This window comes from Oncorhynchus mykiss, chromosome 8, assembly GCF_013265735.2.
Source record: "Oncorhynchus mykiss isolate Arlee chromosome 8, USDA_OmykA_1.1, whole genome shotgun sequence".
Classification (NCBI taxonomy): Eukaryota; Metazoa; Chordata; class Actinopteri; order Salmoniformes; family Salmonidae; genus Oncorhynchus; species Oncorhynchus mykiss.
The window spans coordinates 72,884,566-72,910,880 of record NC_048572.1 but is presented as its reverse complement, the minus strand read 5'-3'; the positions used below and the strand labels follow the sequence as shown (position 1 = coordinate 72,910,880).

General features: G+C 40.2%; 1 protein-coding gene across 3 annotated transcripts; it reads right to left on the bottom strand.

Moving 5' to 3' along the window:
* Nucleotides 1–1,268: 1,268 nt before the first annotated feature.
* On the bottom strand, nt 1,269–9,663 carry LOC110530508 (GATA-binding factor 6-B). 3 transcript variants are annotated; one of them, XM_021613652.2, is made up of 7 exons: nt 9,511–9,663; nt 7,671–8,612; nt 6,665–6,831; nt 5,870–5,995; nt 5,470–5,557; nt 5,268–5,362; nt 1,269–4,186 (listed from the first exon to the last, which is right to left on the bottom strand). In XM_021613652.2, exons 2-7 carry the CDS (start codon nt 8,554–8,556, stop codon nt 4,013–4,015), a joined length of 1,536 nt encoding a protein of 511 aa, XP_021469327.1. In that variant the 5' UTR covers nt 8,557–8,612; nt 9,511–9,663; the 3' UTR covers nt 1,269–4,012. The 3 variants fall into 3 exon arrangements, with proteins under 3 accessions (XP_021469327.1, XP_036842052.1, XP_021469328.1); XM_036986157.1 differs by having other exon boundaries at nt 9,515–9,626; XM_021613653.2 differs by lacking the exon at nt 9,511–9,663 and adding an exon at nt 8,867–9,254.
* Nucleotides 9,664–26,315: the final 16,652 nt, after the last annotated feature.

Sequence of the window (26,315 nt, the reverse complement as noted above, 5' to 3'; positions counted from 1 at the left end):
CCAAACTCCTAAAATAAGTGTGAGGCTTTGCTTTGTATCACTTGTCAGTTTTTACTACTGATCTTCTCAGCTACAGATCATTTATGGTGAAATAACGTAGAGTGAATGTTGTCATGCATATGACACCCACCCAACCTTAGCTTTGCGGTAAGAGTGGTGGGCCAGTAACCGAAAGGTCGCTAGTTTGAATCTCAGAGCCGGATGAGGTGAAAAATCTGTTGTGTCCTTTAGCAAAGCTCTTAACCATAATTGCTCCATGGTCGCTGCTGATAATGGGTGACCCTAGCAGTGACCCCACTCTCTGAGGGTGTCTCAGGGAGAGTTGTGATATGCAACAAAAAAAAAACATTTCCAATTCACACGTGTATAATGCATACTTGTACATGTGTGAAACAGAACAAATATAAGCCCCCATTATTTATTATTATTTTGCACATGAATTCAGGCACGAGTAATGAATGGGAGGAGGACCTCAGTGATGTAATGTGTTGTGAATTCTCCCTCAAAGTATCATGGATACCTTGAAGACATTACCAGCCTGGAACCAGTTCATAAATTGATAGACCTATACATATTTTGGTTCTTATTTTAGGTTTCACTCTAGGTTTGATTTTCATATCTGAAGGAAGGTTTGTAATTCGTCTCGGTTGCAGCAGAGCCTATCTTAATAATGTTTGTGTGAGGTCGTCTCTGTTAACATGAATGATGCTTAACAACAACACTTTAAACCAAGACTGGGGGCAAATGAAGCCTGCAGACACGCCAACTCCTTGGGTATAAAATACAAGCTGTGTAAACTTGGTGACATAATCAAAATAATGGATTAGAATTGTTTTAAATCGACACTGGTCTGCTCAAACGAGTATCATGCAAGGGGACACGTAGGTCAAACCAATTGATATTTTCTTGTAATAAAATTTAAATGGCAATGTTGATAATCAACAACATTCATCCCCAAACGCTGTACCTGGTTGATGTGCAGTACAGCGCAGTAGGAACACAGCTACACTGACACTCATACTCAACTCTCCAACATCAACATGTCAAAGTGCAGACAGATAACCTAAAGCTCAGGGATAAATCTAGCCATCTCTAAAATGTTGTTGTCTACCAACGGTATCTTTTCCAAGCTATAGTCACTTAAATATCCTTCACACGGTGACAGGTACTCTGTGCAGGTGGAAAGGATACGCTTGGTTTAAACACACATTGAAGACACTGGTGAAACCATTGTAGTGGGTGCATATAAAGGAAAAGGCATAATAAACTGTTGTTGTGTGTAAGAGGAATGGCTAACTTTAATACAGAATGAGAAAACAACTAGAAAAACTGTCTGGAGATACAAATCACTCAGGGATCCATTACTACTGTCTTTCCAACAGCTTCTCATGACATATTTCTCTTTAAAACTTCAAAATGTGTATATGTACCTTTACAGCACATGAAGATGGCACTCAAACCCTTAAAATTATATTTGCTGCAAACCTTGGCACAGTATACACTACCAACAATGACAACCACAGTGTGTTGATTTCCTTCAAATATTCTAAGACAGGAGCAATTATTCCAAATCCACATTGATATCATCAGAAGAATTTGTTTCAGAGATTTAAATAAGATCATTAAAAACTATATCAGGAATAAAACAACCAACCAAAGAAATACAAATATCCAAACAAAAAGTAGGGGAAAACAATGCTATTAATAAACTTGATATTTCAAAAAAATAAATAAGTTCAGAAAAGAACACTGATTCAGCTGAAGAACCCTGATGGTGAAACTGAAATGCAGTTTAAACGGCAGTTTCACAATAACCTACTAACTCATCAGATTCATTCCACTGAAATGGACATTTCCCAGGGAGCTAGAGGAATTTTTCTGGCCTCAAAATGGATCTACTTAGAGTTCTGTCAAACGAGACGCCGTTCACACCCCTACTGGAGGAGAGGGACACGTACAGTATGTTCTGTGTAATGAATGGGAAAGTCATAATTCTACTTAGAGTTCTGTCAAACGAGACGCCGTTCACACCCCTACTGGAGGAGAGAGACACGTACAGTATGTTCTGTGTAATGAATGGGAAAGTCATAATTCTACTTAGAACGTTGAAAGTCAGGAAAATGTACTGTAGACCTTTTGAGTAAAAATACAAGGGCAAATTGTATCAGACCAATATCAACAATGATTTGTCATATAAGGTCATTATGTCTTGAAAGCTGTGAAAGGTTGTTTTCAAGCTACATATATAACATGTTTTTTTCACATCACTGAATCATAAATGGCATACTTCACTCTGTTCAGATTATTCTCCACACAGCTCCAATACATCTCAAACTACAGTTTCCTCACCATGGAGTCAATGTGTGACATTCCTCTCATTGACAAATGTTGTTTTATGACATCGTCTACAACAGGTTGTACAGATGTAGGATCTTCATTGGATTATTCTATTGTTGCTGAGAATTTTCTGCAAAGCAGGAAATGCAAACTTGTAGTGTATTTGAGTCTTCTAAAGTTTGTAATTTCCACTTTTACATTTCAGAAATGATTTTCCCTAACGAAAAATGTATCAACCCCTACAAAAATGTCCATTCATTATAATCCACATAATAATTCATATTTCCTGTTGCTGCAAGATTACTTTCCTGCTGTAGCAAACTGGCTCAAATTAAGATCCTACATCTGTAAGAACAGCCATTCCTCTTTTATCAACTGAAAACTTATCAGGGGCAATTTATTAATTCCACCTCTATTTCTCCATGTAGTGACATTAAATGAATCTATGTTGACCTCAATGCCATTTAGCCTTTTCATTTTATTTCTGTCAAATTTTATCATGAAAATCACATGCATGTATGCAACCGTAAATGTATACAGTTTATATCAGTTAGGTAGTCTTTGTTGCAGACAGAAGATATTGCAGCAGTCCTCTTTTACAGTTTAGTATTGTAACAAAAAGATGCATCTATAAAATTATTGTGGGTGCCATTTGTTCAAACAGTACTTAGCTAGCTGTTGTACATGTGTCAAAAAGTTTGCGAAAATGTCCTAAACATTTGTTATCCTCACCTTAGAAAAAACAGCTTCTACCAATTTCTTCCAAAATAGTACCATAAATTAACAGTATTTTAATTTCATCTGTAGGATTTGATTATTTAAGAATTGAGTAAATAATTAAAAACAAAAATTGACTGACATAGGATGTCACAGTCTTTGATACCCTGTTTAAAACCATAAGAGTTTCAGTCAGATAGGCCTACAGTAAGAGCTATCAGTGGAAAGACATATTTGCAATAACTAACAACTACTAACTCAACAAGAGAGAAAGAAACGAACAATCATATTTAAAATGAAGACATAAGAAAAAAAATTATTTCAGTTCTACTCTGTGTCCATATCTTTATTTAACAATCATACTCATGTTTTCAACAATGGAAGATTAATAAATACTTTATCTTGATTCAGGAAGGTTGTCTTGGTAACTTGATAGCTTGATTCCAGTTGCAAAAAAATATATCATAAAAATGTCCTTTGTATGGATAGTGCTTTTATCAAGCACTAATATCCAATTAACCGCTTTTGTCTTGAGTGGGGGAATCCATAGCATTATGTACAGGTTTCTTCATTTCAAACAACAAAGAACATTTGATCCACCTCCATATCTGAGAGAGAGAGATATTGAGTACACACACAGCAGGTCGGTCCAGAAAGCATTTCAACTGCAGATTAACAAGAAGGCATCACCTCTCACTTATTTCCCTTTGTGTTAAGGCACTAAGGTTTTCCCATATCATTCTGGAAATCAATCCCACATATTCCACAGACATTTCAAACTTGCAGGGGTGTGAAGGGGCAAAAAGGCTGTCTCTGTCCAACAGTTGTTAGCTGGGAAGTAGGAAACAGGCCCAGAGCCATCGAGGCACTGAATACTTCCACCACTCAGCAGCAGGACATCCAGAGAGAGAGAGAGAGAGAGGCTAGTGCGGTGGGTTCCGTCCCCCAGCTCGGTGACTCAGGCCAGGGCCATAGGACACCAGGGCTCCCCTCTGACAGAGCCGGCTACGTCTGCAGACTGGGTGAGGCCCACACGGGTGTAGAGGCCGTCCTGGCCTGGGTACTTGACCACGGCAGAGCCACCAGAGCCAGCTGAGCCCTCCACTGGGCCACTCAGTACAGAGGACTGAACCTGGAATAGGACAGAGAGATGTTAGTCAGATTCAGGAGAAATTACTATTATCCAAAGGTTTTCTATAGTCACAGCCAGGGCTTATCAACGATAAAGCTTCATCTGTTACTGCTAAGATGGATATATATACAGTGGATATACTGTATGCGGTGGATGTTCTCATTATTATATAGCATGTGTCAAGTGATATAACAGACACATATAATTAATTAAATGTACTTGTTGGAAGTAAGCCTATAATAGTATCTTATTTGGAATAAATCAGAGACTACAATGTTTTACAACACAATTCTGAAGAGCATCATTTTTGAAAAATGTAGACCACCTCCCAGAACCTAGTAGAGGCCTTTAAATATCTCTGATGACACTATATACAGTAGATTACACCCCACATATTGTATGAGTCAATCCGTATGAATCCAATACTATAAGTCCAATATTATTGCTATTACGAACATATCAGATAAAGGTTTATTATTAGCCTGCCTGTATGTCCTATATTTAAGCAATAAGGCCGGAGGAAGTGTGGTATATGGCGAATATACCATGGCTAAGGGCTGTTCTTATGCACTACACAATGCAGAGTGCCTGGACACAGCCCTTAGCCGTGTTATATTGGCCATATACCACAAACCCCAAGGTGCCTTATTGCGATTATAAACTGGTTACCAATGTAATTAGAGCAGTAAAAATACATGTTTGTCATACCCGCGGTATATGGTCTGCTATATCACGGCTGTCAGCCAATCAGCATTCAGGAATTGAACCAACCAGTTTATAATTGTTAACAATATCCAATCAAAATAATAAATTAGTGCAATAAATAAAACGATGAGGCCTCTACAACAACGTTTTAGATATGTTTTCGTTTGAAAGGCAAATTCGACCAAAACCGTGGACCTATATTTGACCTGAAGAATTTCCTTACACAATTTATTATTTATTTATTATTACAGGTGTCAGTTGGCCTGCATGGGACAACGTTACCTTAAAACGAGTCCGTTTGTACAATATACCGGGCCCGCCTATCCCACACCTGAATATTATTTTTCAAATCGAATAGGCGAAATCATCTTCTTACCCCTGGCACCTGCGTGTTCGGAGAGCTGTTCTTCGAGTCTTCAGAGTTGGAAGAAGACGTGGACGTCGGAGTCATGGCGACTGAATTACTATTCCCTGTGGTAAAATTATAATTAATTATAAAGAGGAACTTAACAGCGAAGCCTTTCAATGAGAGCGAGAGAAAGACTGTGTGTCATGAGGTTAAAATAGAGGTTGCTTACCTGAGGATCCCTTGGTTTTGTTCAAAGTTTTAGGTTTTCTTTTCCTCGTCTGAATTCCCTCTTTCTTCATGGCGAGGGGCCGAGGTACCTGCAAAAATAAAGAATACATTAATCTTAGTCATGAAATTGTTGGGCGGCGTTCTCTGTCTTGTTAATTTGCTAAACGTTTTGTCAATGTCGACCAAAAATAAAACTAATTTGTAAATACTTCATTAACAACTATTATAATTAATTTAACACACTGAATAAACGGATTGTGCTTTAATTTTGCTCTCGATATTCAGTGAACAATTACGCACGGCAATTTACGGTGCTAGTTACAATACGGCCTGCTAGTTGTAGAACATTACATTTAAAAATCAGTGCCAACTTGTGACATAATGTGAAGATTGTGTCTTACTCCGTGTAATTTTGTGTAGAGCCCACATGCGTTGCACACCGGTTCTCCCTCTGCGTTTCTGCGCCATAAGGTGGTTGTGCTCGTCTGACAGTTGGCACAGGAGAGGCCGATTCGCCGGGATGATGACTGGGAAAGGCAATACATAAACAACAATAAACACACTGGTACATAAAGATTAAAAGCTATGATTAAGCAACGGTGAGCTATAAAAATGAGATGCAGAGATGTCTCAGGTCGAGACTAGGCTACGTGACTAATGGAATCTTTGACTGTGATCCAATCCCTTATAATGAATCACTGTATTTTAAGAGCACGGATTCTCCTCTCTTATGACTATATTTATGTTACCTGCACTAATAACCTAACAATAATATTGGTCGTATTCATGTCATCCATTTACAGTAACAGACTTATTTACGTGAATTTCATTGGCAGAGTTTGTGGAATCAAGGCATCACTCGTTTGTTAGTGTGCATAGCCTAATAACTGCGTGATGGCGCTAGGGAAATGTGTCTGAACATTTTCTTTTTCATATTTCATTAATATATTAACAAAATCATTCTGTCTGTCATATATGTAATTTAATTTGTTGACCCTGATTAAATTACCTATATGACAGCCAGAATTATCTTGTTAATATATAAATGGTCTTCCATTTTTGTGAATTGTTGGTCAAATAAAATCCCCATTATTTAGAGAGATATAGGGATCTTAGGCGATAACCTTAAGCCATTGTTTTAAATAAATAGACAGGAAATGTAGTGACTAAGTAGTCCCTGAGCATGTGTTGCTTACCATCCGCTTCTGTGGTTTAATTAATGGCCGGCTGAGTCCATTCATTTTGCTGTACAGGCCGCAGGCGTTGCAGAGAAAGTGGCCCGTGCCATCGCGTCTCCAGAGCGGCGTGGAGATGGAGCCGCAGTTGACACATTCCCTGCTCTCTCCCAGGTCGTCGAGAATATCTGCGGGAAAACAGACAGGCAAAACACCAATCACTTACATGACACTTCAAAGAGGCGCTTGGTCATAAAAGAGCCGTGATTTTTCGTAGGCTTAATTGAGCACATGTCTATACCTTAAAATATGTAATTGTCTGTTGCAAATTTGTTGGATCCTTTGATGATAGTTCAGCATTATTTTCCAAATGAGGTCTAGTCTAGGCCTATGAATGTGATATTAGGCCTATACATTCAATACACAAGGAGACTGCTCTTTTGTCTCTATTTTAGCTATTTATGTTTGACGTATTGGGTTACTTTTATAAACTCCAAATGTTTCGATAGCCTACTAGTTTATGCACAGTCGGAGGATGTAATCTAAAATGTATTTATTTTATTTACACCAATGAAAATGTCAAAAAAGGATATGCCTAGAAGTCGATTTATAAAAGTTTCGATATCAGGGATATGCTTAATCTTCAATTCATGCCACAAATGAATTGATAATAGCTTAGTTATAATAACTAACCTACTTAATTGTATATTCTTAATAGGAAGCAATTTAACGTTCTTTACCATTGCTATAACAATTTAGACTTATTTCATCTGTGATAACAATCTCTTTAACTCACTTGAATGTGAACTTATTCGGTCTACTAAACTGTTGTGATCGTAAATGATCATCATATTGCTACACCCAAGCTCTCGTTGCTTTTAAATGTTTTTAAATGGTTATTTCAATTATTGTACATGCGTAAAACGTTGGTAACCAACAGTTATTCAATAGATAAAATAAAGTTGTCACATTGAAGTCCATATCATTAATCATCTTTCATCGATAATATTTTGAATAGAAGGCCTACCTCCGTTAGGTCCTCGAATCGTCAAGGGCGCACCTCTGCTTTGCAAAGTGTGCAGCATGGTGTTATCAAACGGTCCTCCGGGCCAAGGCGAGGACAACTGGGATAGCTGCGGTCCAACATACTGGGAGTAGGGGCTGGTGTAGGATCCACTGAGGGGGCGTGAGAGACCGTACTGGTCTCGACTGCCCATATTCAGCGGGTTACTGTAGCCGTTATCCCTGGGAACCCCGTTGTTAATTGGCGGGCTTGGAGGGTAGTGGAAACGGTTGGAGGTATGAGGACTCCCGGTGCTGTAGGAGGGACTCTCCGGAGTAGACTGCGACCAGACTGAGTGGCTGGTGACCGCATGGCTGGGCTGAGACGACCCACTGGCTTGCAAATAAGGAAGGCTGGGTATCATGGGTCCCACCCGCGAGCTCGGTACATACACTGGAGAATTGGGGTTGGAGTGCATATAGCCCCCAGAGGGCGAGTCGTACCCCGCCTGGCTCTGGTGGGCCGCCGCGATGGCTAGTGTTTGATACATGTCGCTGGGGTCAACGATAAGGCCCCCCTTGTGGTGCGGGTGCGCTCCACTGGAAATGATGAGTTTATTGCCCTGGTCTAAATCTGTGAACAGAGTGATGTCCTCAGTGTTGTTGTGATGGTGCCCGTGTCCGAACTGAACGTAGGAGTGTAGAGATGATCTGCCTGACCCTTCCGCGCGCCGGTGTCCCACTGTGTCAATTTGATCGCTTGGCAGCGGTGACCTGAGCCCCTCCGAGTCGTGCGCGTGGCTGTCCCTCCTGCCCTGCCCGCCGTGTAAGTAACTCTGTTCAGCCGGTGACCCGGGGCTGCTGGACACTTCTCGCTTGACCATGGACCAGATGTTTTCGCCCAGGTCCATCCAGGATCACTTTCCATACACCGTAGGACTAGAAAATCGTGAGGGTGTTGTCTGCCCTGGGAATGAGAGAGAAGACATTGTCATCAATATCAAGGCTAAACGGGTCTATCTTACTGGACATTGTTAACTTAAAACAGGCTCTTGAGCTTCATGCAAATACAATTAGAGTGCAACTACGTCTGGTATCATAAAGGATCTGTAAGGCGAGGCAATCAAATCGTGTTACAATCTCTACTACTTTTACAAGAGATTTGTGCCAAAGAGTTAGCCTACATTTTAATGACATAATATACATAAACCATGGTGTTACCTTTCATGCGATACTATTGATTTGCAAGAAACATGTCCTCCCCATGATAATAATATCATATCATGGCTTACCCTCTGAGAAACTACGCAACACAAACCTAACATTGCCCTTGATGTGGGGCTTGGTTTCATTTTGAAACGTGTTGGCTTAATTTTGAGAACACGACACAAAATTATAGCCGGGCTAAAGGCTACTTAACACACAAGACTCGATCCTCTCTATGAAAACTATATGATGGGTATGGACTTCTAGACAATATATTTTTGGTAATAGCGCCTACGGCATTAATCCATTAGACATGTAACCACAGCGCGCGCTTTGACCGGAGGAGTTGAATCTCTCCGTGTCAAAACCCTGTCCTCCCCTCTCGAGATATAGCCTCTTCATAATTACAAAAAAAACACACCGTTACAGATAGGAAACAAAACGCAATTTGTCTTTGGCGCAAAAAAGATAACCGCTTGATAAGACGCATAACAGATAAGACCCAATAGGCACGGTAATCGAGACAAAACAATTTAGGTTCTGCGCAGCTGGCACCAGGAGTAAGAGCACTGAAACCAGATGTTTTACCAGATGTTTAACCAAGACTGGACAGAAAAATATAAAACAGAACAGGAGAGGAGCGAATATTCACCACATACCTACTAGTTCTGTGCCATCCGTCGCTCGTTGAAGTTTCCAATAGTGTGTGGTTCGTAGCTGGTCTCGGGGAAGATAGGAATGAAAGTGTTACTGCGCTCGTGATGAGGTTTTTAGAGAGGAGGCGCTTCTCGAGGCTGTAGTTGAAATCTGAGGGCGTTCTCTGATTGGATTTCAGTTGAGCAAACAGATCAACTCAATGGGGGTGCTGTAGTCTTTGAAATATTTGATCATGTCTAAAACTGTAAATGCAATCAATTCGACGTTTTAAAGTAGTATATGGACTTTTTCTGTTTAAATAAAATCAACGTATTCAAACAGTATATTCAGGGAAATATTCAGAGAAAAGCTAGTTTTGGCAGTGCACTTTTGTTTACTCACAAAATATTTATATAACTATTATAATAAGTGCGTTTAATTTAGAGAAAAAAAAATCTGGATTTTTCATAATTGACGTCAAGCCTGTTTTCAAAGGATATTGTGGGAAAATGGTTAATTGTTATAATGTAGAATGATAGGCCTACTATAATTAGTGAGGCTCTGATAGGTTAATTTTAATCATGATAGTTGTCCTCATAAATCTAAGTAGCCTAACATATATTATTCAGAATGTGTTTACAAGTAGGTTATCTGTTCCAGCATAAATTGTAATAATGCAAGATGTTAGAACTATCTAAAAAAACTGTTGGCATCGAATACAGAGTAAAAAAAAACATAATTATATGTAAAAACTTGAATAAATTAAAAAAGTGAAATATTAAATAGCTTTATCAACTGCACCATATAACTAACATTGTTTGATATAAAATATTATTACTAGAAAATAAATGGCCCTTAAATACGAACCCCGTGAAATAGCCTATAGGAAAATATAGCAATATTTTAACTTTGGCTTGTTTTGTTTATTTATTCTCCATTTCGGAGTTATGTTAGGGCAGACCATTCACTAATTAGTTTATTTAAGTGAGACGCCATCATTTGGAATTAAATGGGTTGAGCCTCAAAGAAGCACAAACTCTCAGCACGCATCTGTTGTTGCAGAGAGGATTTAGTTTGAACTGGTGATGATTCATTCAGTTGGAATATACATTGGCTCGTTGAAATGATCAAAAGTGACGAGGTGTCAATTGAATCATTCATTTACTAGTCTTCTGTATCTTCCAGGGGTTAACAAACAGGCCCATCGTTCGTCAACCTGGGAAGAATTCAACTGGTATTTCTTTCTATTTACATTTTGTCTGGATAACACTCATAGGCGATACCCGTTTCAGGGTAAATTGTAGGTCACCATTTCGTTGCACAGAGCGAGAGGAGAGCCACGTGTCATTGCAATATTATCTATTCTCTGTTTGACTCCTCTTGTAAAATGAGCTCAAACAATGGCCATTCTACTTTTACTTTAGATTTTTAACAACTAATAAGTGTTCCAACTCCCAGTTGGATAATACGCATTTTATCAAATCAGAGCCCATAGCTATTTGTCCTTCACTTGTTATTTGCATTCCTTTCACTTTTCGTTGCTTTGCAAAGGGCAAACCTAGGTAGTATTTTAGAAACGTTGTCTATAGAGAGGTATAAGCAACTGCATACCTGTAAAATATATATCAGAACTATGCCTATTGGTTTAATGCGCCATTGATTGATTGGAAGCTCCTCGTGCGTAAAAGGGATAGCACGAACATCTATGTTCTAGGCCTAGGGGCTAGGCTATACTTTAAAAAAAGACAGAATATATAAAAATGGATAGTGGAACATCGAGTAAACAGGCGCTACTGTCTCGGCTGGACATTGGGAGGCCAAGGCAGGCAGACAGTTGTCAGGGAGGTGCGATAATACATAATCCTGGTTTTACTGTCTGTTCCAATCCGACTTGACGAATGAGGTGTTTTCGCTGTGATGCCATGACATGAAGTGTGTCTATCCGACAGTTACCTGTGACGAATCACCACCGGAAAAGTGGCAGGACGCCGCTCAGTCTCAGCCTTTCTATCTTCACACTGTCCAGACAGGGCCTGACCGGGAAGACCGTTTACAATCAACAATAAATAGTCTATATAGCTAACATGACAATTTAGAACGAATAGTTTATTGTCACTTTAATTGTTAATCTGTCATTCATTAGCCTACACATGTAGAATCATTTAAGGTTTATTATAATTTAATGGCGTCGTCATTAGGACTAGATATATTCGGATTACCTCGCCAAGTTTATAATATTTAATAATAATATTAACTTTTGAAAATAATGTCCATTATTATTAGTAGTGGTAGTATGCTATGATAGTTCATGTCATTTTAATTTTTTTAGATTTCTTTATTGATTTTCAAGATGGCCGTTTCTTCAGTCGTATCTCAATCATGTTTGTCTGTTTCATTGCATAATCACCCTCTCTTCTTTAGGTGGCATTTATGTACCGACTTGATAATGATTATCTCCTACTACTCGCGTTCTGTTATACTGAAAGACGAGTTTCCTATTATAAAGCAACTATGTACGCCTATTTGAAGAATCATGAAATTATTCCGATAAAAATGAACATGCATTTCATTACACCAATGTATAATAAAATATAACAAAAGCCATATTCCTTAACGTTAATATGGAAAGGTTTAGATGCATAATTGTGCGAACTATTTCTGGCAATTATCCATAAATCTACTGCACATCTCAGGCCAAAGAGCCTCCGCTTCTTTCTTTCTTACTGTGCGTCATGGTGCATAGGCCCAGTAGTGTTGTGGTATAATGTTTTGCTCAATGCCTCCAGCTTCCCCAGATAAATGCAATTCGATATGCAGCTTTAGCTCTATATTTATTATTATTTAGTGGGTATATAATAGGCCTATTCATGCAATGGCAAAAGTTATACTTTAATTGATTTGTCACAGTAAAAATATCAGCTAAGTTCTTAAAGCCCCCATACAGTCTTTGTAATGTTATTTTTAAATCATCACTGTATGTCTAATAAATCACTGTGTGTATTTATTTAATGAAAATAACTCAGAAATATATTTTTATCATTTATTTCCTGAGCCACCTTTGGCCCTTGGAATGCTCAGTCTGATCATGTGGGAGTTAGGAAACAAATGTGAAGATATTTACATACACATCCTTGATTGGCTGATGGTTTAGAGCCCATCCTTTTACCCAGATGAACAGTCGTTGGTCTATTATAATCAGATCACATGGTGACGCTATGATTTGGGTCAAAGTTCCATCCCACCTGAACAGGCTGAAATTCCAGGCATTTTTTTCAAACAGCTTTTACAAAAAAAAGGCATTATCATCATTTTCACAATTCCCGAGTGCCACACAGTGTGGAAATATCATCAAAACAACAGGTAAATCACTTTTTAAACTGCACTTGCCCTTTAACAGTTTTAGTTGGTTTCATACACAACGCCTTTCAAAGGTAGGCCGAGTAATAATTTATGGTATTATTGAATGGCGTTGAGTCGGTGGTGTAATAATGTCAACAAAGGTGCGAGTTTATGATGAATGAGGAACAATCAGCGATTTGTAAAACATGTCTACCTTGTAGCATTGACTTGCCTAGATAAATAAAGGTTAAATAAATAAAAATAGCATTCAGACATTTAGTCTAGCCTACTCAATTATTTACCTCTGTCTCAATTGCTTCTCAATAGACTGATTAGATCAAGTGGAGTTGTTTTTTCTGTGCTAGCAAATTGAACGAAAATGTTGCAGTTAGTTATTGATGTTTTGTAGAATTGTATTTTAATTGCTAGTAGCAATCTTGTTGAATCCCAAGTCTTTGCCAAGACTGTTATGCTATGACTTTTTAGGTATCGTATAATGTCAATATTCAATTTGATAATCCAGACATATACATTAGAATTATAATAAAATGTATTATTATTATTATTATTATTATTATGCTATTACAACAATGATTATGACAACAATAAGATACATGTATCTAGAGGGAATGCAACAAATGTAATACAGCATTTTATCATTACCTTTTGACTGTCCATTTAATCTCACAAAAGGGTGATAAAAATACAAGATAACGATAAGCAACGGAAGCAATGGGATTTCTCGTTGTAAGTTCCTCTTTCTCGAAATTACTGGACAATTTCTCTCTCGCATTTTGGGAGGTTTTAGAATTCTGCTGGCAGTGAGCTCATTCAATCAAAAATAATGACACACCTGTAGCCTAATGTAAAGAAAATGGTTTATGGCATTAATCGAGATAATCCACAGACGTTAATTGAATATGAGTAGAAAATAAAATGCTATTTAATTGTTATTTTTTTTCTTGAAGAAAACCCCATAGTTTGATTAAATCCAAATTACATAATTAATGCCCGCTTATTATGGTTAATTGTTTGCAATTATACTAACTAGCCTATTGAATATTGCAAAAACGAAGAGTGAAAATGAATTCAATCAACATTTTACCTTTATTTATCTAGGCAAGTCAGTTAAGAACACATTCTTATTTTCAATGACGACTACGTGATCTGCAGGTTCTCCCCTCCCCTTGACTGTGGCTGGCAGATATACACATAGTTCTTCTAAGCTTTTTTTCATCTAACCTTTTATTCAACTAGGCAAGTCAGTTAAGAACAACGACTGCCGAACTTGGACTACGCTGGGCACCACCCTATGGGACTCCCAATCACTGCCAGTCGTGATACAGCCTGGATTTGAACCAGGGTGTCTGTAGTGACTCCTTCAGCACTGAAATGCAGCGCCTTAGACCACTGTGCCATTGTGCCATTCAAGCTATTCAAGTTATTGTCAATATTTCTAGTCAAGTTATGCTGCCAAATTTACATGTACATTTTTCTCATGTGTCATGATGTGTCACGCCCTGGCCTTAGAGCCTTTTTATATCTCTATTTGGTTTGGTCAGGGTGTGATGTGGGGTGGGCATTCTATGTTTTGTTTCTATGATTTTGTGTTTCTATGTTTTGGCCGGGTATGGTTCTCAATCAGGGACAGCTGTCTATCGTTGTCTTTGATTGGGAACCATACTTAGGTAGCCCTTTTCCCCTCCTTTCTTTGTGGGAAGTTGACTTTGTTTGTGGCACATAGCCCTTAAGCTTCACGGTTGTTTTTGTATTGTTTTTGTCGTCGTCATCCTAATAAAAAGGAATATGTACGCTCACCACTCTGCACTTTGGTCCAGTTCTTTCTTCAACGACGGCCGTGACATGATGTTAAGACTCAAGACAAATAAATACTGGTCTTCCACATTTGGAAGACAAGTATTCACGTTGTATTTTAGCCCTGGAGTGCACTATAAAACAAAACATTTCATTTGGCATGTTTAATATGGCTGATAAATGATTGTTAATGAACTGACCAATGACCTTTATGACATAATATGCAGTGTGATAACGCCATTGACAATGTATTGCCTAAAACTGATATCTAACCTCCCATGTCACATACACAGAGCATAGTATCCCCTTTCCTTATTCAGATTTACAATTACTACAGTGTATAGGTCTGACTCTATGTAAATGGTTTGGACATTGGGAGGAAGAGCTGTGATTTGTTCTGGGAGCCAAATAAAACTCTGTGTCCCATTATGGAGGCTGTGAAAGTCATTTCCTGTATTTGATTAATCTCTTCACTGCCTCTGCAGGATTTGGGGATTTAAAAAAATGAAATTACCTATTTACACATGCTTTATGGAAGGCAGGCACAGCACAATTAAGTTTTATGCCTGAGAGTGCCTGCCTGCTCGCCCGCCCGTCCGCCCTCCCTCATGGAGTGGAGTTGTCACTATATGGCCAAGCTGCTAAGTCAAAATTGACTTTATTGTGACAATGAATTGAAAAGTAACGTTTAGGGCTTAATTTAAAGTTAGGATAAGGCAGACATTTAGCAGTGTGGATTAAGGTTAGGGATAGTTTTATAATAAACATTTTAATTGTAGAACTTCCGGCTTTGAAGCTTGGCTAGTTAGTAACAACTCCCACGGGGGCTGCCCCAGTGGCTGCTGGGATGTGGTGGGTGAGCGTCAGATTGAGGGCTAGGAGGCTGTTTGGAGTGGTAGATGATTAAGCGAGGCAGGCATGTGTGTAAAAGCAACCTTTGTCATTTTGACAGTGTGAACTGTCCTTGCTGCTTTCCAGGGCTCGCCCATGAAACGGAACGCCCTTACCTGTCCGATTGCGAATGTGTCTGAGAGAGAGAGAGAGAGAGAGAGAGAGAGAGAGTGCGTGCGTGTGTGCGTGTGTGTGTAAGAGTAAGAGTAAGAGTAAGAGGCCAGGAGATTGGTGGCAAGCTAGCTGCGCTGGCTAACAACTTCCCCGGAATTATTGCACAGCCACAGCCAGTCAGCTACACCCTAGCTGGGTCATGTGATGAACCACTGTCTACAGCGTTTCCCAAACTCGGTCCTCGGGACCCCAAGGGGTGCACGTTTTTTTTTTTTGCCCTAACACTACACAGCTGATTCAAATAATCAAAGCTTAATGATGAGTTGATAATTTGAATCAGCTGTGTTGTGCTAGGGCAAAAAACAAAACGTGCACAAACTTGGGGTCCACAGAACCAAATTTGAGAAACACTTGTCTATGACCAACTACACTCCTCTCCATCTAATTGTACTGAAAAAGAAGGGAGTGTTAGCTGAGCTTAGTGCTGTATTTATGACTCTAGGGGATTGGTGTCACATAGCAAAGTCGTAAAAACATGGACATAAAATAAGCAAGTTAAACAGTATGGCCCAATAGGGGAAAAGGAGAACTATTCAAATTCAGACAAACCAGTCTTGCATCAGACAGTGAGGGAAACAGCCAGTCTGTAGTAGTGTCTCCATACATATCAGTCTATCGTAGCGATGGCGTCACAAGTTGGTGACATGGGTGTGTTTGACCCAGTTGCCTCTCATGTCTTGACCTTGGTCCTGTTAATTAATTGGGTTGTATATAATCATAATGATGACATACAGGGTAGATATGAGTTACAGACGAGCCAGCAACTATATGAGATACAGTGTAGATATTGTGAAGTTCAGTATCTTTTTATGCAACCTCTTACAGATGTAAGATCTTAATTTGATCACCCTGTTGCAGGAGAACTTTCCTGCAATGCAGGACATTTAAAACGTGTAGTGTATTTGAGGTTTTAAAAGTCTTCTGAAGTTGGTAATTTCCACTTTAAAATTTCAGGCTTGAAGAATGTATCAACCCCTACAAAAATGTCCATTAATTATAATCTACATTATAATTCACATTTCCTGTTGATGCAGGCACATTTTTCTGTTGTAGCAAAATGGCTCAAATTAAGATGCTGCATCTGCATGCTTATAATAATGTGTAACTTCCAAATGTATATCTGATTATGTAATGTAGGTTAACTCAATGGGGAAAGTGATGATGCATTTTAGTTTGCTTACTTAATTATGATTTTGTCAATTTTACACCTGCTAAAAAGAGGTCACAAAATTGGGCTTAACTGGGGCCAAACTATTCTCCATGACTTATTTCTTAACCAGCATTTCTTGGGTCACCCCAGTGTAGATCTTAACTAATTTTTTTGCATTTCCTCTCATGTCCTCCCTCATAAAGCAAACAAGGGCTTGATCGTTCCGGTGTAGTTGGAGGAGGGACAGTAGCCTCGCAAACCGCCTGATGTCGCGGCTTGTAATCAGACTGGTAATTACGAGGCTAGAGGGACAGGGTATGACACACAAATAAATTTAGTCTGACAGACAATTAGATATGTCTATGTGAATCACTGGTCTTGTCACGGACAAAACTTGACATGATGACAGAGGTTACTTACGGCTAAAGCTAATCATATAACACGCATTGGTGTAGATTTATACTGGTAGATAGTCATTTCAAGTTGGATGCACATATTTGTTGCAAAGTGAATTTCTCTGGGATTGTGGTGGCATACCATCTCCAGATGTGGTGGTGTTTCTTCTAGCTCTACCTTTCTCTCTCAGTCTCTTGGTTCATGCCCCTCTAACCTTGTCAGTATGGGGGGTTAGCTCCAGTGGTGGAGGTCCGTGGACATCCAGTTCCTCACAAGCCCAAGCCAGAGAGCTCCTCCTGGGATACTCCTCCAAGGATGGGCCCCAGATGAGCCCTCCATCCGACATCCATGTGACTCAAGTGTTTAAAAAGCCATTAGACAACCTAACCAAATAAGCCCGTGTATAATTCAACACTCACACAAATTGAAGGCAATAAGAATGTAAGCACTGTCATTTTGAAGGTTTACAATTTTGAGGGCGGGGGTTACAATGGCAGACTGGCTGATCCAGTCCAGCACTTACCTGATAGGGCAGCAAGTACCATAGTAGCCAAGCACCAATGAACTAAGAAATCACATTAAAATGATCCTTTCCAATAATAACCCATTAATTACTAATAATTTTTCAGCTGGACACACTTTAAATGAACACTTTGTATTGGGTCTGTGAAATCACAGCTAATAGAGGTTTGGTTTTCCAAGCCCTAGCAACACTGTGTTATTATTTCCACGTTTAACATCCCCGTCATCACCATCCTGTTAGCGCGCCAGCCAGAGCCAGTCCCCCTCTGTGTTTTGTCTTAGCAGAAGGTCAGGTTTCCAGAGCACACTGTGACTTCCCTGAATCAGCTGTTTTGAGGTTCAGCACGCCAGAGAAAAAGAGCAGCCTTGACAGAGGTGACGTCATTAGATAGTGATGGTCTGGGTGGTAGTTGTGTGTGTGTGTGTGTGTGTGTGTGGGGGGGGGTCGAGAGTGGATAGGCCGCGAGACAGAGGCAAACCGACACAGGTGCAGAGGAGATGAGCAGCTGCAGATTCAGACCTTGCCATACACAGGCCTCTCGGCTGGTATCAAGGCCTGGGCATTGTATTGTATTATACCTGGTGGATCTACTGCTCATTTGTGAGATACTGTATGAGAGGGGAGTGAGATTAATGAACTATCCACTTGTTAATTGTTGTAGTTGTAGTGCAGAAAGTGTACATACCTGTATTGTACCTAAATGAGGTGGATTACGGAGATTTGTGTTGCAATTGAAATAGCTGGGGAAAATCTCAGAATCTCAAAGCCTGAAAGAGTAAAAGTCTGTAGTACCATAGCTGACATTAGCACCAAATTGGTATTTGGTGTTGTGAGTAAAGCCAATACTTAGTATTAGAGTAAAGCCAATAACATTTGACAAACACTGATGACCAATCCAATTGTAACAAATTGCAAAACTCAAAGGCCTTGCCCTCTTTCACTATTCTGTTAAAATGCAAAACCCTAGCCAAGAGCCTTGACCTTCTCCACAGACATTCACAGAATCACTTTCTTTGTTTCCCCTAGAAAATGTCTTCAAATGTGTGTGAAGCTGTTTGAGTGTATAGAACAAACAAGGGCCTGGCAGAACTGATAACATCTGGCTACTGAAAATACAGCAGAGTTCACCCAGCCAAACATGGCTGCCATCACGTGGCGACGCTTCCCCTCGTCATTCCATGACCGTATGACCTCGCCTCGTCTGAGACACCTCAAACGGCTGCACTATGCATGCACACACACACACACACACACACACACACACACACACACACACACACACACACACACACACACACACACACACACACACACACACACACACACACACACACACACACACACGTCTACCCTTCCACACACATGAAAATATAAAACATTAATTCCAACTATCCACATGACTGCAGGGGGTTCTTCCTCCTTACCTCTTTACTTTACCCCCAGTCACCCAGACAACAAAAACATTGAGGTGCTAATTCAGTCCAGTTTATGGCGTGATAGAGTCTTTGTTTGACTGAAAAGAGTCAACATATGCATTCTACATGCTCCAATTATAATTTTTATCAGATCTCCATCAAACAGACCAATCATCCACCTTCCTTTGTGCCTACGTCTCCATCCTCAGTGTGCTGTACCAGGCAGAGCCATAGCGCCCACAGCTCCCTCTGTTTGTCCGGAACTGTTTGCTCATGGTGGAAGCATTATACCTGCAGCCTGGTTATGGTCCCTACCTACACTACAGGAGAAAAGACATGCAAAGACTCCAGGTCTGACTGAAAAACAATATATCACCTCCATTCCACTTCACCGTAGCTGATTGGTTTTTAAATTCACAGTCCTTCCCTTTAAAACGGTTATTTTCTGATTTCACAAGGTTGGGACTGGGGCCTCAGTATAACATGTCTCATAGTATATAGCCATAACATAAATACCATGCAAAGTCAACACTTTAAAAGTTGACTTGAAGCACTGGCCCAACGCTCTTAGCCACTAGGCTACCTGCTTGCAAATGTGTCAGGAAAACATGGTACTGTATGTGCAAAGACAGACTTATTAGAAAAATATATACATTATTTAAAAAATTATCCTCATGGCCAATATTTAATACATTTTCATTTATTTCCTGGATTGAACAGAATAGCAACTGAATTAACATTTTGTGAGGTTATGTACTTATACACTAAGGTTATATACTTATTGAGTCAGGAAAGAGGAAGACATCACAAACCTGTTCTACTATCCATTTTGCTTTGTGGTCCTAAGTCCTTGATTATTCATATCATCGATCATGGTCCTCTTTTTCAATTCATTCAATGTTTTCTCACCACTTTTTCAGAAGAAAGTCAGCTCTTCATGGTAAACCTAAAGAAATAAAAGGTGCCATAGAGCATGTTTAAGGCCCCTGGGAGAGGCATTGCTGTTTTTCTCTTCTATATAAATAAATAAAAAACCGCCATGGAAGGGGTATTTCACCAAAATTACAAATGTACCACATTTTATTGATATCTAGCAAGTTGTTTCCTGACTTTGTGTGTCAGAATAATATATCAGTTTACTCATCCAGAGCCAAGCTTTAGCAATGTTGCTTGTTCTCCATAGGTTATTGTGTATTTTTCATTTTAGGGAACTATCACTTTAAGAACGAAGATTCACTTCAAAAACATTTCTGAGATCTGGGATGTGAAAACTTTGATGCTCAATATCTCAGAACTATGCTTGGCGCAGATAGAACCTTATAGTTCCAACGTCTCTAAAACCATCTATTTTTGAGTACTTACATTAATATTATCTCGTCCACTGATCCACTACCCAGGACTCTTGTTTGACACCCCACCTCTCCTTACACCCCCCCTCCCCTACCACTTACCACTCCCCCCCTATCCCCCCACCCCCCTTCCACCCTCTACAAAGACAAACCTTGGGCATTGTGTGTGATTTGTTTTGATAGACCCAGGTATACAGCCTAGAGGTGCTGGCTCACGTAGATAAATGTTTAGAGAACAAGAGAGAACACACAGCTCAGACTCACAGAGCATCTAGATGCTCCAGGCGCTGGGGACGAGGAGTGTGTGTGTGTCTACTAAGCTCCAACAACACAGCATGGAACTAGATTACCAAGCCCTGATAATGATGGGAACTGACGGGATAAGAGGAAAATGACAGCATTTATCTGAAATGCTGCTCTTTGACATCCTGATGTGTTCTAGACTGTCCATAACAAGTTGGATAATAGTTAAGATAATGACATATCCGTCACAACACGTGGGATCAAATGTTATCAATGTTGAGATAATAAGAAGGTGAGTCAAAATCACACTTAATTTCAAAATTAGTATCAAATAATGACTGGCAAAACATGTTACAAAGACCAGGAATAAAAAATAAATTGGAGGCACTAATCTTGAGATCTGCTTGAAGTGTTAAAACTATGTTTTCTAAAAGTGATAGAGATTTTTCTTTTACAAAGGAGCGGTTTATGGCAAACACATCCCTGTTAACCAGTGAATTGTTTAACAGGGATGCTAACAAATTCACTGGTTGAAATGTCTAAGAACGTCAACAAGCAGAAAAGTTTCTATATTTACGGCACCTGTGTGAGGCTGATAACTCCCAGGGTTGCTATAGGCTAATAAATCATTGACCTCACCTCTCTCCACAGCCAACTGCTGGGAGATGTTGACTAGAACAACAACACATTCTCTCCTCTGGCCCACTTCAAAGCTGCATCACCTAGGAACAATGGGTAAAGATGTAATGACGGTAGGTAGTTCTGAGAAAGTGCCTGTTTGTCCCACTACAGCGTACCAACACTGGTATTCAAGAGAGACATGCCTTCCAAGAATAAAGAGATGGTTTCCGTATAGGTTACCAGCAAATGTATGGCTTATGGCTTGAAGCAAATCAACCAAATACACAAACAAACCTCCTCATTTTTTTGTGACTAGATGTTGTAGCAAGTCCATTACAACACAGTGAGAGAGGCAGGTTAATTTAGCTCACAAAGAAAGTGTGCATTATTTGATAGAGTCCAACTGTATGACACATACACAGTTCAGATGTTGGATCTTAATTTGACTAGTATTGCTGCAACAACTGGATTTGAACGTTTAGTCTATAATGTTGCTTGAGCGGTGATTAGGCTATTAGCTGGCCAAAATTTGGCAACATGAAAAGCGCAATTCTGTTAATATAACTGTGTGTTAGTGCGGGTTTTCTGTTAATTTATATAAATCCCGAAGCTCATCTTCATTTCCTGCAGTGCAGGAAAAGTGTCAGCAACAAAATACTGATCAAATTAAAATCCTACTGTATCTGTGTGACACATGAACATAGGCCTTCCAGTCGATTACTTCAACCTTTCATCATCTGACACTGACATGTCTCGCCATACATGTGCTACAGTGTCGTGTATCATATATCAAAGGCTCCCCAGAGAACAGACTTTTGCCCCGAAGGAAAGCACTAGAGGCACTAAATGTCAACCAGGGCTTCCTACACTTTGCACTAGTCATTTTTACCCTTTAGCGTTTTATGGTGCACAGGATAAGAGTCACTTTGAAGGTTGCTCATAGGTTCCAGTCAGTGAAGGACTGGAAAGATGGAGCGAGTCAGAGGACGGGTTAGAGGGGAGGGGAGAAGGAGGGTATAGGGAAGTGAAGAAGAGAGAGTAAGAGAGAGAACGAGAGAAAGACAGAGCGACAGAGAGAATAAAAGAGGCCGGGCCCAAATGGGAGGTTATGGATGTACACTTCTGCTCCCTGTAGGGAGATGTTCCTACTGGATAACATGACTTGTGTGTGGAGGACCCACCGATGCCATGCCGCACAGGTGAGCAAGAGTCCCAAGAACAAGAGGCGTCAATCAGTAACGTGGTTATAGGGCTGTGTTAATAGTTAACACGGCCACTAGACATGTGTCCCTGGTCCAAGCACCTGCAGACCCTTTTTACAGGCATAATCCAGGGCAAAAACAAATACTCTCTGCTTATTGGACAAATTAACAATGCATGTATCACCTTGTTTCATTTTTTTTTACCACACTCCACAGGCCTCTCAACAGGTGGTTGAGGCATTAGATATTATAAGAGACAAGAACATATATGCTTGAGAAATACAATTTTAGGAGTCCTACTAGACTTATTATACTGTGGTATTCACACAGCTCCAATAGTGACTTATCATACTGTGGTATTCACACAGCTCCAATAGTGACTTATTATACTGTGGTATTCACACAGCTCCAATAGTGACTTACTGTGGTATTCACAGCTCCAGTAATGTTATTATATTGTGGTATTTACAGCTCCAATAGTGACTTATTGTATTGTAGTATTCACACAGCTCCAATAGAGACTTATTCTATTGTGGTATTCACACAGCTCTAATAGTGACTTATTATATTGTGGTATTCACACATAAAGTGCTGTCTGTGGCATCCAGGCAGGCCTATTAGACTTCCAGGGTCAGAGGAACAGGAGTATGGGCGATCTATCCCCCCCTGGCTCCGCTCCCCCAAGACAGCCTTGTGGCTCCACACAGAAAGAGGCTCAATCCTTGACAGACACCTTTGCTAGATGCTGATCAGCATTGAACTGGAGCTGCTCCCCCTCATCTTACTACACCATCACATACACATACAGAAACAAACACACTTGCACATTCGCATGCACATACGCTCTCACACACAAACACACACCTCCATTCCAGCTTGTTTACCTTGATACACATGTCCGTCAGAATCCAAACTCAGGTCAGGATAACCTCATGGTGAACCATAAGCTCATCTCCTGTTGTGACCTCCCTCACCCCCGCCTCAAACCCCCGACAAGCTTGGCCATCCCCCCGCCCCTCTCACTCCAATACTGTTCGCACATTAAGTCCACCTCACAAATGTTTCTTTATATATTTCATCCAAGCTTTTGGAAGCCAGACAGATGGATTCAGATTTCAAAGTCCTAGAGCCTTAATATGAACATAATCGCAACATTTAAAGAGTGTTAAAGCAATGTAAAATACATGTTAAAGCAATATTGAAGTATTGGTAATGTCTCCATGCAGCCAGCCAGGCAGATGGAGGTGTGTGCACAGTGCAAACAGACCCTTGTACCCAGGAGGGTAAAGAAAAAGCACTCGGCACAGCGAAAATCTGGGTTAATGTCGGTTTCTCGTGCTAAATTGTTTTTTGATAAGGGAATATCTAGAGATAAGTGTTGTCACTATCCTATCTGCAAAGCGGAAGCTATCTCGATAAATACTCTGTAATCTGTAATCCAATACTGGCTGTATTAGGAGTCTGCTGGACTTGTTGGGACACGTAGTAGATTTTGGTCAAATAATATAACAGGGTATTATTTCAGACACTTTTAGAGCTCGTAGTATGACGCTTTCACAACCCTTCACTATATCAACAGTGACTATCATCTGTACTTTACAGTCAGCGTTGGGTTTGTTGACATTTGTTGACTTGCTCATTGCCCCGAGGTTGTGGCGTTGAGCCATTGGGCTGAAAGTGAAACAAAACCCCAAATTGTGTCTAAGTGTAGCTCCAAACAGTTCACACAAAGTAGCGTGGTGGGAAGATGCACGGGCCCTAAGGTGAGGCTGTATAGTGACTAACAGCATCATTTGAGACCATCTCAAGGATAGATATGTAGGACAAGGCCTCGTTGTACCAGACAGTGTGAGATAGAGGGCGAGTGAGCGAGAGCGATAGAAACAGCGAGAGCGGCATCATGATAGGACCACCTGGTATAGAGCTGCTGGCCCAATCTACAGAATGTACCACATTATTTAGACCCAAACAGACAGTCTATGGAATGGGGACAGGGCTCTTCACAAGTCCTCTGTGTCAGCCCTAGCAATGGAAACACAGCTCCCACAAAATAACATCAGAGCTTACATTCAAATAATCACTGACAACAAACACACTGCTGCTGAAGTGGAAAAAAACTATTAGAGAGCCTGGGTGACTGTGGACCATGGATCCAATGACTGCATGGATCCCACTAAACCAGCATTTAGACTAGAATGCTCTCTACAGTGCTGCCACAATGAGCTGGATATAATACATGTACAGTGAAGGAAATAAGTATTTGGTGAGATTACTCGCAAATGGAAGAAACACAAAATAACAGTTAATCTCCCTCGGCCTGGGCTCCATGCAAGATCTCACCCCGTGGAGTTGGAATGATCATGAGAACGGTGAGGAATCAGCCCAGAACTACACGGGAGGATCCTGTCAATGATCTCAAGGCAGCTGGGACCATAGTCACCAAGAAAACAATTGGTAACACACTACGCCGTGAAGGACTGAAATCCTGCAGCGCCCGCAAGGTCCCCCTGCTCAAAAAAACACATATACATGCCCGTCTGAAGTTTGCCAATGAACATCTGAATGATTCAGAGGACAACTGGGTGAAAGTGTTGTGGTCAGATGAGACCTAAATGGAGTTCTTTGGCATCAACTCAACTCGCCGTGTTTGGAGGAGGAATGCTGCCTATGACCCCAAGAACATCATCCCCACCGTCAAACATGGAGGTGGAAACATTATGCTTTGGGGGTGTTTTTTTGCTAAGGGGACAGGACAACTTCACCGCATCAAAGGGACGATGGACGGGGCCATGTACCATCAAATCTTGGGTGAGAACCTCCTTCCCTTAGCCAGGGCATTGTAAATGGGTCGTGGATGGGTATTCCAGCATGACAATGACCCAAAACACACAGCCAAGGCAACAAAGGAGTGGCTCAAGAAGAAGCACATTAAGGTCCTGGAGTGGCCTAGCCAGTCTCCAGACCTTAATCCCATAGAAAATCTGTGGAGGGAGCTGAAGGTTCGAGTTGCCAAACGTCAGCCTCGAAACCTTAATGACTTGGAGAAGATCTGCAAAGAGGAGTGGGACTCCTGAGATATGTGCCAACCTGGTGGCCAACTACAAGAAACATCTAACCTCTGTGATTGCCAACAAAGTTTTTGCCACCAAGTACTGAGTCATGTTTTGCAGAGGGGTCAAATAATTATTTCCTTCATTAAAATGAAACTCAATTTATAACATTTTTGACGTGCGTTTTTCTGGATTTTGTTGTTGTTATTCTGTCTCTCACTGTTCAAATAAACCTACCATTAAAATGATAGACTGATCATTTCTTTGTCAGTGAGCAAACATCAGCAGGGGATCAAATACTTTTCTCCCTCACTGTACATAGAAAGCAGATCTCCTTACCTGGTTGAATATGCATAACATGCCCTTAGTTATAGTGCCTTCAGAAAGTATTCACACTCCATTACTTTTTCCACATTTTATTGCGTTACAACCTGAATTTAAAATTGATTAAATTTCAATTTTGTGTGACTGATCTACACACATTACCCATCATGTCAAAGTGGAATTACGTTTTTTACACATTTTTACAAATTAATAAAAAAACGAAAATCTGAAATGTCTTCATTTCATTTTCTCTGTTCATCTTTCCCTCAATCCTGACTAGTCTCCCAGTCCCTGCTGCTGAAAAACATCCCCACAGCATGATGCTGCCACCACCAT

Excerpts from the sequence above, each read along its gene's own strand:
- LOC110530508 (XM_021613652.2), bottom strand. The coding sequence starts at position 8,556 with ATGGACCTGGGCGAAAACATCTGGTCCATGGTCAAGCGAGAAGTGTCC. Across the intron at positions 5,363-5,469 it reads CAAAACCAAGGGATCCTCAG|GGAATAGTAATTCAGTCGCC; the intron begins GTAAGCAACCTC and ends ATTTTACCACAG. Across the intron at positions 4,187-5,267 it reads CGAACACGCAGGTGCCAGGG|GTTCAGTCCTCTGTACTGAG; the intron begins GTAAGAAGATGA and ends GTCCTATTCCAG.